General features: G+C 44.4%; 1 protein-coding gene across 5 annotated transcripts in view; it reads left to right on the plus strand.

Moving 5' to 3' along the window:
• STAU2 (staufen double-stranded RNA binding protein 2) overlaps window positions 1-6,529 on the plus strand; it is a 191,642-nt gene extending 185,113 nt beyond the window's left edge. For all 5 annotated transcript variants that reach the window (XM_074146274.1, XM_074146275.1, XM_074146276.1 and 2 more), the window contains 2 exons: window positions 4,463-4,551; window positions 5,404-6,529. In XM_074146274.1, the coding sequence (XP_074002375.1) occupies window positions 4,463-4,551; window positions 5,404-5,497 (183 nt within the window). In that variant the 3' untranslated portion in view covers window positions 5,498-6,529. The remainder of the gene's footprint in view (window positions 1-4,462; window positions 4,552-5,403) is intronic.
• Window positions 6,530-11,909: the final 5,380 nt, after the last annotated feature.

An 11,909-nucleotide genomic window follows, 5' to 3' on the forward strand; every position in this document is an offset into this window, starting at 1 on the left:
TAGGGGTATGATGGGGAGAGGAGAAACATTAAGGACATCTATTAAGGCCTGAAGTATTGTTTACTTCCCAGCTTCTCCCAGCTTTGCTGATCCTTGCAAATGTAAGCAGCCTGTGGGAGAATGAAAAGGCGGGGGGGGGGGTTAAGACACTCTGCCATTCATCTACTGCCCTTCAGTCACACCCCACGAATAGACATTTTAAAAAGGAAAGAAACGTTCCCAAAATTCAAATGTTGCTGCGAAAGTTGGGATATAAGTAGTTGGGCTTCCCCCACGGGTATCTTATGGAGAGAGAGACATGGTTCCATAAAAAAGAAATCAGGTCTTACATAAACCTAGAACACGTTAGGGAACTGAAACATAAAGAGGGACTGTGAGGTGTGGGAGGTTGGAAGGACTCGGGGAAGGGAAGTTTAGCTCTGGGAGCTGGGAGCAGTTGGGGGTCCTGGGTAGGAGAGCACTTAGGAGCAGGAAAAGTAGGGAGTAGGGGGAGATTTGTGAAGAAATAGAGGTGATCATCACCTCTGCTGTAAAAGAAGCCAGAGCTCTGGGATGGATAGTAGGGAGGAGAAGAACAGGGGAACTGGGGTGGCTTGGGAAAGATGTGGGATTAAGGCAGAAGATGTGGGGAGTGGGGACTGGGTAGTGAGAAGCATGAGCTTTTGAAGAGATCATCAGCTTCCAGAGCAGCAAAGGTGAGAAGCCCAGGAATGAGGGACAGTGTAAAGCACTGGCTCTTCAACGGTGCACACACAAACACCCTGACACCTCTGCTTGGGAGATCAAGAATACAGGTACGGGACTGCTTTCCTGACACATCCCCCCTCTGATATTTGGTTTCAGAAATAAAATAGAACTGAGATCTTATCTTTTATATGACATTGCTGTTTGGGGAAGGGTGAGATGGAGAAATGAGACTGCACCCCATTACAAACATTAGGATTTGGATGTTGTGTTGATATTAATCATGCTTATCATTAAATACTTTCAATCATACCTTCATTTTATATTTCCTCTAATTGTTCCGTATTTACTTCCTTGACACCCATATGGTAATGATCCATGTTTACAGCCAAATAATTCATTATTTTATAGCGTAGCACTTCTTCCCTTGCTGTTAGAAGAGAAGAGATGCCCTTGTGATCTGTTTCTATTGAGACAGTGGCTAATATTCCCCCAGGAAGTTCCAAAGCAGTTTCTCGGGAAAGCAACCCTGAAGCTGCTCTGCAATTTATGTGGTATGCCTTGCAATAGCCAGTGCTATGAGTAAAACTAGTAAGTTACAGATGTACTCCTATTCAGAGAAATTCTCGAAAGGAATTAGGAAGTTTGGGTTGGTCTAATTAATCTCCTGATGATTTGGAGATTTCAGTGACCACTGATCAAGATCAGACTGTTCTGCATGTCATGAGAGCAACCTGTGATCTAATCTTGAATGAAACATTGCTTGGCTCCACTCCTTACCAGCTACAATCAGAGCCTTCTCATCCAAGCCACTGTACAAACAAATAACCTGTACAAACAGTTCTTCCATAACAAGTTTGCGATTCACACATCAGACCCGGAAGCTGAGAATGGATATCAAAGAGTAAACAATGTGGGTTCAAAAACAGATGACGTAGCAGTTAAATAGTGTCGGAGGAGCAGATGTCTCAGCTTCCTCCTCTCCTAGCCCTGCTACCTGATAATGGTTTTTAGATGACCATACATAAGAAGAAGGGAGATCCTGATTGTTTTGCTCATGTGCATCAGGAAAAACGGATATGAGAAGACAGGAGATTTTTGTGTGCCAAACCCTACCCACTGAATTGTTTGGTTCTCGTAGTTGCTAACCCATGGCGAACTACAGTGCAATGGAGAAGCAGCCCTGTGCAAGGCAGCACAGGAGCCCAAATCACTCCCTGTCCTCACATGATGAGTAGAATCATAGAACGGTTTGGGTTGGAAGGGACCTTAAAGACCATCCAGTTCCAACCCCCTGCCCTGGGCAGGGACACCTCCCACCAGACCAGGTTGCTCCAAGCCCCATCCAGCCTGGCCTTGAACCCCTCCAGGGATGGGGCAGCCACAGCTTCTCTGGGCTTGCATTGTGATGGAAAGGACCCCAAGTAGAGGAGCAGGAGAGAGAAATCGGGATGTAGAAATGTACTGGATTACTGGAAAAAACAGAGAAATTGAGAGGAGAGTAGGTGAAAACCCTTGTTGCTGCCAGGAGAAATTATTTGGGTTGAACAAACAGGGATTCTGCTGTGCAGTCGAGATCGAGGATGGAAAGGTAGAGGGTGAGTAGAGCTTGTAGGAGTTGAAAATGCACATCTAATACCACAGGGGACACTCTGGGGTGGCAGAGAAAGAGCTGTCTTACAAAAAAATGCAAATATATCAAAATGTCAAGAAAACCAGAATAAATGAGGAAAGGGAGAATTCACTCAGTGGGGAACTCAATGGGTGATAAAAGTGAAAGATCCTGTAATGGGAGAGGTTGTTATTGAGGTGAAGCTGAGGCTCAGCCCTTTGCCATAGCATGGAAAAAAGGGTAAAAAGAAAGACGTGGGCAGAAGAGATTTAAAGAAGGGGAAAATTAGGCCAACGGACGGGAAGAATGAGCAAGCAGAGAGCAGGTTATCTGTCAGATACAGGGGGCCCAGAACACATGGCAAAGGTAACACATGGGTAAGTAACAGTGATAATCTGAGGTTTACCAAGACACTTTAGAAAATGTTTCGGTTTTTCTTTGTTTGCTAGGGCAAAACCCGTAAAACTTCACAGACTAGAGAGATTCCACCTTCATGCATTATGGTGGGAGTACCTTGTGCAGCCTCCTGAAGCTTTAGCAGCTGGTCATTACTCCAGACAAATCTGAGAGACACGGTCTTTTACTTCAGGGCAGCCTGGCAATTTCTGTGCTGTTATTCATCTCACCAAAATACACATTGTCTAATAATATTTGAGTTGTATAAACATACCTTTCAAGGGAAGGAGCTGTTGAGAGAATCCAGGCAAAGAATTAGTACGAAAGCAAATCTAGTACTTCATTACAATGGCAGCTCCTGTTCCGGACAGAATCCCTGCTCCCCGAGAGAAATGGAAAGTGAAGAGAGACACATGGATTCTTTCTGTCCCAATAATCAACAAGAGAGCAACTTCCAATTTTCTAAACAGCAGTTGTTTCCTGAGGGTGAAGAGCAGTGCCGTAGGGCCTGCAGTCAGTTCCAGTGTTTGAGATGTTACTTTAGGTGACAGTGTCTGTGAAAAGTTACCTTTGTTTTCCCCCCGTGATTAGTTCTGAATGCATCCTAGGTGGGAGCAGTTAAAGAGAAAAATCCAGTTTTTCGGTTCTGCTTTACATTTTACCTTCAAGAGAGAACTGACCTCAACTGTTTTATTGTGCTGGGTGTGTTTTCAAGGTCAGCCACGTGGTGCCTGAGGGTTTCGTGATCAACCTTTGCTAAATTAATTACAAAAAATCCATTTGTCTTTTACCAAAGCAATGAGCGGGGAGAGAAGAACAATTTTGAGTCCTAAAGCAGGACTCATGACAATGAGAGACAAGCTGGTCAAGCACTTGTACAGAAAAATGTCAGCTGAAAATTGATCATCCTTCTGTTGATGATGCTTTGTAATCGTCCCGTATTGGCTCACCCTGTTTAGCACACTTCATTCCCTTTGTCTAAGGGATCAGTCTGCAGCATTGTTTGAGGTCATAGAATCATAGAATGGTTTGGGTTGGAAGGGACCTTAAAGATCATCCAGTTCCAACCCCCTGGACACCTCCCACCAGATCAGGTTGCTCAAAGCCCCATCCAGCCTGGCCTTGAACCCCTCCAGGGATGGGGCAGCCACAGCTTCTCTGGGCAACCTGTTCCAGGGTCTCACCACCCTCACAGCAAAGAATTTCTTCCTGAGATCTCATCTCAATCTCCCCTCTTTCAGTTTAAAACCGTTCCCCCTCATCCTATGGCTCCATTCCCTGACCAAGAGTCCCTCCCCATCTCTCCTGGAGCCCCCTTTAGATCCAGCCCTGGAGTGTCCATAGTGTCCTGCTGACCCTCTTCCCGATGCTCACACCTTCTGCAATCATCTACAAGACACGAGTTTGTCCATAGGAGTTCTGGAAAGCATGGGATCTAAGAAAGCACATGGGGAAGCCTGAGGGACTTAACAGGCCAGAGAGGCAAGAATCCTAAAAGTATGTGGTGTTCTTCATGTAGGTGATGAAGTTTGAAACAGCACAAATGGAAGTCAGTCATATACCGAGGAAGAAGATGTTCTCAGACCCGTGCACAAGCACAGCTCTTTACCACGGAGCTGTTACGTACCCACTCTCTCAGCTCTGTATCCTAAATGGCTTCAATACACGGGAAATTATTTAAATCTAGAATATCAAAACACACTCCTCCCTTCATTTGGTGTTAATACAGTTGTGTCAGTGGGTTTTTTGACAACTCATTTTTTTCTTTAGGCAGCGTTAAGTGCCTTGAAACAGTTTTCAGAACAAGGACTGGATCCAGTGGAAGGGGCTATGAAAGTTGAAAACGGATCACATGAAAAGTAAGTACCATTTAAATCCTCTCCATTTTAATGCCTGTGTGGCATGGTAGATAAGAAATGTTAATTAAACAGCTTAGTTGCCCTTTTAAACCTGTGCAAAACTATTTCCTCTGGAATTTATGTACAGTTTGTGACAATTTGAGAGGATAAACAAGATATCAGGTTTAGCATTACTAATGATGTTTACTAATGAGCTATGAGACAGCCAGTCCCCCTATGGAAAGCCTAAAGAAGAGGATTTTCTTTCCGTTGTATGGATTCTGTGTAAGTAGCATAACGTGATTTTTGTCAAACGTGTTGCTGCACATGATATTGCCTGTAACTAAGGGTAGCTCTCTGCCAATAAGTCCTTACGTCTGCAAGATGAATTTTACCCTAAAGAATTTAAAAGTTAACGTTTCTTTCAGGTCTTAAAAAACTCTTCTCTGGAATATTAGCTTTAAGTAGTAGACAATAGAATCAGGTTTCACACTGGATTTTCAATTATTTAAGAAAGTGGGATTGTCTGTCCAGTATAGATTTTTTTTTTCCAGCTGCTAGTCTGTTTATGGAAGAAGGTAGTTTTGTGTTACTAAATAAATTAGGAAGTGATAGAATAAAAGAAAGAAGACTAAAAGTGGCATTTAGATTTTTCAATAGATATATCGTGCCTATTTATAAACTAATTTAATCAGAAACATTTTTCCATATGATCTCATCAGCATACTATTTGAACATAAATATTGTTGTTTCACTTTAAAATGTTACCTTCCACGGTGACCTTTGAATCTTATGTGCCATCTGCTAATAAACATGTCTTAAAGATGTGCAACCCCGGACCTTACCGCTCTTGTTAATGTATTAATCTTTCAGACAAGTCAAGCATCTGGGAGAGAAAGCAGACAATAAACAGACTAACTCAGGCACCATCGCTCAGGACTGCAAGGATTCAAAGGCTGTCGTCTAGGAGCTTCCCGGCACCCACGGCTGCCACTGCATCCTTATAAACCTGTCAACACGCAATAGGGTGTATGTGTACAAGGAAATGAATGACTAATACCATTATTTGAGTCCTATGTGAAGACAACACTATTCTAACACAAGAGATAGTATACATGGTACTGTTTACTCAACCGTGGAAGAAAAATAAAATCAAACATTTCCCTTAGAACTCGAGATCAGAGCATAACTCAATTGCCCAGAGGCAGAAGAAGTCTGATCATGTTACTGGAGGTTAAAATAACAACTAATTAACAAAAAGTGTTAGAGAAGAAAAATAAATAAAGGGAAACTTTAAAATTGATTAATATGGAGGAAAACAAGTCAGCATTGGTTCAGTTATACAATTTTTTCGTAGTGTAGTTTTGAGTTCAGCTTACTGTTTTTTAAATAATGCTTGAATATTTTAAAATTAACCAATGACAGTGCTGTGAGAATTGTAGTTGTTGTCTTCATATATAGTCATACAGCTTATCTTTTATGCAGACATTATGCATTCTTCATTCTATATGAATATGTATGACTTTAAGATGCACTACTCGGGAGTTGTATGCAAACAGAAGTTTAAATCATGACAAGTATTTGCTTAACATGAACAGATGTTAGTTATGATCAGTCTCGATATACTCCAGGAAAAAAAAAAGCAGATATGGTATTTGATTTTCCTTGCCATAATCAATTAAAGAGGCGTCTTGCCTCCAAGCAACATTTTCCCCTTCGATTCTGCTCTCTGTTGTGTGAAGCACATCTACACCCCATTCTGTGTGTTGTATCAACCCACCATTTGCATCAACTGAGTGTTTTTAATCTCTGCATTCGGACCAAGAGCAAAAGGAAGGACTGCAGTGTCACCGAGCCAAGGATGGAAGACTGTTGATGTAAAGACCCTTCTCTTGTGAAAGGAGCGGCAGTGGAGATGAGACCCGTGGCTGCTCTGTACCAGCATATTTCTTTTACGTGTGTGGCCAAATGCAGTAAAACCACATCAGTTCATGTGTACAATGAGAGTGTCGTCTCTTTCTTCATCCTTCACAGGTAGACAGCTGGGAGAATGAAGTGAAAAAACCCCAATTACAAACTAACAAATGATTGGCAAAGCCAGGGTTCAACCTGCCTTTCCCCACGCCACCACCTTCTACAAACTTACCGTGTCAGACCAGTCATCCTGGCATTTAAGTCATTTATTTATCCAAAATACAGACATTTTACTAGAGGCAGAACTCAGGCAATAAACACATAAAGCTTCCACCAACTGCATTAACAGTCACGGCAGCGTTGCACAAGATGTTAGAAGCGTGTAAACCAGGGATCACAACCCCAGTGACTCACGCAGGAGAGCAGACAAACAGCGGCGTAAGGAAACGGTGCGAGGTAGGGTGGCATTGATTCACCTCCGCGACAGGCTTTAGGGGTGGCCATGCAGGATGCCCTTACAGAATCAGTGGTCACCAAAACTTTGGAGTCCTTTTTTCTACTTCACAGAATCACAGAATGGTTTGGGCTGGAAGGGACCTTAAAGACCATCCAGTTCCAACCCCCTGCCCTGGGCAGGGACACCTCCCACCAGACCAGGTTGCTCCAAGCCCCATCCAGCCTGGCCTTGAACCCCTCCAGGGATGGGGCAGCCACAGCTTCTCTGGGCAACCTGGGCCAGGGTCTCACCACCCTCACAGCAAAGAATTTCTTCCTGAGATCTCATCTAAATCTTCCCCCTTTCAGTTTAAAACTGTTCCCCCTCGTCCTGTTGTTTCTCATGGGTATGAATCACTCTCCCCCCTAGCACATGAGGACCCTTTGTGCTAAAAGTTTGCAGCTTTCTGGGGGTCTGACTCCATAAAAGAGTCAGGAACGAGCTGAACCCTTCAGTTCCCACAGAAGTGGGAGATTTCCAGAGGCGTTTGGCACCTGGCAGACTCAAGCGATTCAGGCAACAGCATACAAAAATAATTAGCTCTTGCACATCAACTTTCTCAGCGATATGTCACCTGCCTAATTGGCAACCGGGGCAGAAATTCTACTGCTCCTTCACCTCGGCAGCCAGCTCGGAGAGCTCAGGAACAGGCTCCGTCTGTGCTTTAGCAGCACCGGCCGGTACACAGAGTCCAAATGGCATTACTGCCCCCCTCCCACGGAGAACAGGAACAAAAGGAAGAGGTAAACCCATTCCTTGACAACTCCATCCTAAGGGCGGGAGGCCGAGCGTGCTGGGGAGGATGTGACAAGGAGCCTGGCAGCGTGGTCGCCCTGGCACTAACAGAACCTCCGTGGCGTGTTCCCTGTCCCGTCACTACAGAGAAACCCTCTGTACTGGTTTGCTTAGAAGCTCAAGGCACAGTTTGATGCTTGGTGCCATTCCCTGGGCACAGCCACAAAAACGTTCCCCTGGAAACTTCAGATTAAGGTGCTTTGCTGCACGTGGCTTCTGCACTGAGCACCAGCTTTCCCCAGTGCAGGAGGAGAACAGCGAAGTGATAAGATGCTGGGGAGGGCTTAAGTCCAACGATCTAAAACTCACTTTATTTTCCTTGAGTGACCTGATTTTTTTTCTGATTTTGCTTGCCAAAATTAGGCAAGCGTTTGTAAATAGGGGCACGTGGAACAGAGCAAACTCTACATTTAGTTGTGTAATAATTAGCTAATGATGACACTGGAAGTGTTTCAATAGGTTTAAATGTTATTGTTAGTTCTAAAAGGGTTGAGTTTACTTTCCTGACAGCAATTAATGTGGGGCTTTTAATTTTATTTTTATTTTTCACATTATACCTATTTTGAGGTAGAGACTTTGTCAAACTTCTTAGTCCCCTGTTTAGCACACAAATCACACCTCTCATCCTGGATCTCAGAGCTCTTTCAAAGACGAGCCAATGCCATATTTTACAGATGTGGATCAGAGGAGCAAACTGGTGCTTAGGAATAAGGCAGGAATAAGGAACAAGGCCTAGTACAGGCAGTTTGCCTATTTAGCAGACTGCTCAGGGCACTGGGGTCAACACTGTGTTCACCTCTTTCAGGACTCAGAACCCAAATTGTCATCAATTCTGGACCTGTAACTCACTAATTGGGAGGAATCATGCTAAAGAGAAAATAAGACACTCGGGTATCCTTTCAGAAAATCTTAAAACCTTCTGGGGGTCAGTGAACTGAGAACTTGCACAGGAACAGGTTCATCACTGAGCGAATGGGGGTATCCGATGTGACTCAAGGGATGAGAATCTTATATCTGAGTTATCATCTCCAGTTGCACACTGGCCTGTCAACAGCTCAGCGCTGGAGGTTTCTGCTCTCGCATTGGCTCGTGTAGCACTGATTTCCAAAAGGACAGATGTGCTGCTTCCAACGAATGCAAAAGGCAGCAGCGTTGGGGCCAGAGAGCTGGAGAAGAGGGTGCAGGTTTCTGCCCCCAACCATCCCAGCGTTCACCTTCCGTTCACAGTGGAGCTGAATTTAGTCCTCAGCTAGAATCCCCACTGAATTCAGGAGAGAATTATGCCAGTATGTAATTTCCCCTGATCGAAGCCATAGTCTTTTGAAGACTTAGTACTATTTTAAAAGATTTAGTGCTCATCAGCAACATTTTTAAAGGGCAGTTGGACAACGAGTAGAGAGGAACCCCAGGAGCTCTGGTTCCTCCTGCCATCTCCCCCCTCTGACGCCTGAGGAAAGGGCTGAGCCACAACAGATTTTCAAAATCAGTAGGGGAGTAGCTGGGATGAACGACTGCAGGAATATGGAATCTCCTCCTCCTTGGCCTGAACTAACAGTGAAATCGAATCCTTCCTAAAGCATCCGCAAAGCCCTTGATCTCTCTGACAGTACTTCACTACATGCATTTTATTGGTGGGTGACTCCCTGTTGTTGTTCCCTGTCTCTCTGGCCTGCTCCAATTCCCCACGAAACAGCAGAAAGTTTCCCATCTCCTGCAGCGAAAAGCTGAGCAAAAGTTTTAAGCTGTATTTGTTTGCCAGTTAGTAGGCAGAGGGTTGGTCTTTTGTGTGTTTGTTTCAAAACACTATGACAACAAAAAAAATACGCTTGGTAAAAATGTCTTTATCCTCTCCCGGAAACATCCAGCATTTCCCCACTCTCAGTAGCACCTCATAAGCAGGTAAGGTTTCCTTAGCTCAAATAAGATTGGTCTTTCCAACCCCTGAGAAAAATCCGCAGAGGGTGGAAGGTTATTTTTAACGACGGTGAAGACAAGGACTGCGTCAGAGCCCTGAATACAATATTACTTGGTGATTTTTTGTGTGCTTTTGGGGGGGGACGTTGTGCTGGGACCAGTGGGAATGGAGAGTGACCATCCTCCATCAGCCTTCCAGCTCAAACAGGGCAAGTTTGAGCCAAACACGTCTCAAACACAAGGGCAAATGTAGGGTCCTGCACCTGGGGAGGAAGAACCCCAGGCACCAATATAGGTTAGGGATGGATCTTCTGGAAAGCACTACTGAGGAGAAGGATCTGGGAGTCCTGGTGGATAGCAAACTTTCCATGAGCCAGCAATGTGCCCTTGTTGCCAAGAGGGCCAATGGGATCCTGGGCTGCATAGGGAAGAATGTGGCCAGTAGGTCGAGGGAGGTCATTCTCCCCCTCTACTCTGCCCTGGTGAGGCCACAACTGGAATACTGTGTCCAGTTCTGGGCTTCCCAGTTCAAGAGAGACAGGAAACTGCTGGAGAGAGTCCAGCGTAGGGCAACTAAGATGATTAAGGGATTGGAGCATCTCCCTTATGAGGAAAGGCTCAAAGAGCTTGGGCTCTTCAGCCTGGAGAAGAGAAGGCTGAGGGGAGACCTTATCTATGTTTACAAGTACCTAAAGGGCGGGTTGAAGGAGGATGGAGCTGGGCTCTTTTCAGTGGTTCCCAGCGATAGGACGAGGGGTAATGGGCACAAGTTGGAACACAGGAAATTCCATTTAAATATGAGGTGAAACTTTCCTGTGAGGGTGCCAGAGCCCTGGAACAGGCTGCCCAGGGAGGTCATGGAGTCCCCTTCTCTGGAGATCTTCAAGACCCGCCTGGATGCAGTCCTGAGTGATGTGCTCTGGGCAATCCTGCTTTAGCAGGGGAGTTGGACTAGATGATCTCTGGAGGTCCCTTCCAACTCTGACAATTCCATGATTCTGTGAAGTTTAGCTGCACCGAGCGACAGTTTTGGGTGCATATATCTGGTGTAGCTCCCCAAGGAGCTCTCCAAAAGAGCTGGAAGGAGAGAAGCACATCCCGAGGGATAGCTTGCTCTGCCTTTTTCCCTCCCCACAGCCGGTGAACCTCAAGCTGAAGAGGTAAGGTCCCATCAAGGATGAGGCACAGGGAAATGTGGCGTCCCCACAGGTACCCCTGTGGGTATTTATCTCTCGTGCTGGTCCCTTTCTGTTTGTACCTGCATTCCTGAGGCATGATATGAGCTGAGCGAGCATGTACGCCAGTAGAGGAGACGTGTGTGAAGTGTTTTGGTGGTATGATTTCTATTATTCCACATGAATGGCTCTGGCTTTCATTTTTGATCATACGGCTTGTTATTTGCTTTACGCAGTTAGTCATGGTTGGCTGTGCGCTTTTCTGCTTTGGTGTCCTAGCTCCGCAGCACTTCAGTACAAAGGAAATCTGAAAAACAACAATGAAAATGTTTCTAATCTGTTCTTAGTTAAATAGACCTCAATAATTGATCTATGAGAAGAGGGAAAGCAAAACAGAGTGCTTGCTAACCTGAAAATAGAAATTGTTTAAGGATCAAACTTTCTTTTATTTGTGATAACCAGGATCTAGGGGAGCCTGAAGACCTGTGAAGTTTTATCCAACAGCACACAATATATGAGAGGAAAATTAACCTGGATAACACAGTTGATGCCTCTCACTCTCACATATTAAAAATATCTTTGTGCATTAAAACAGATCACCTATGCCTGCTTATTTATTTTCGATTATGATTAGATGTGCAGCATAGCACGTATATGCATTTTCTTTTTTATAAGCCACTGGTACCTGTTAAAAATGTTCAAGGGCAATAATCATGAAGGCAATCTAGTCTAATTCTCTGTTTTAAAATGGCCTGTTTCCACCCCCCTGCCCCACCCCTAATTCACTGTAGTTGAACTGGGCTGACGATAGATTTGGGAGTTTTTTAACTTATATAGGTTTAAAGGTAGGAGGTCTTCACACATAGTTCTAAGCAAAGAAGACATATTTAAATATGGTAGGGAAAAAGAAATCAAACTGTGACATCCGTCTGCAGTTCAAAAATTGAATTACTTATTGCCTAAAATATACCTCATGTTTTTGAAACTGAAAGACTGAGCTCTGTACACTCTGCTGAATACAGTAGATGTTTGGCCATTGCCTTCAATAGTACCTGAATTTAATCCAATATTGTACCTCCAAGCCA

Source organism: Numenius arquata, chromosome 4 (genome assembly GCF_964106895.1).
Source record: "Numenius arquata chromosome 4, bNumArq3.hap1.1, whole genome shotgun sequence".
In the NCBI taxonomy this organism is placed as follows: Eukaryota; Metazoa; Chordata; class Aves; order Charadriiformes; family Scolopacidae; genus Numenius; species Numenius arquata.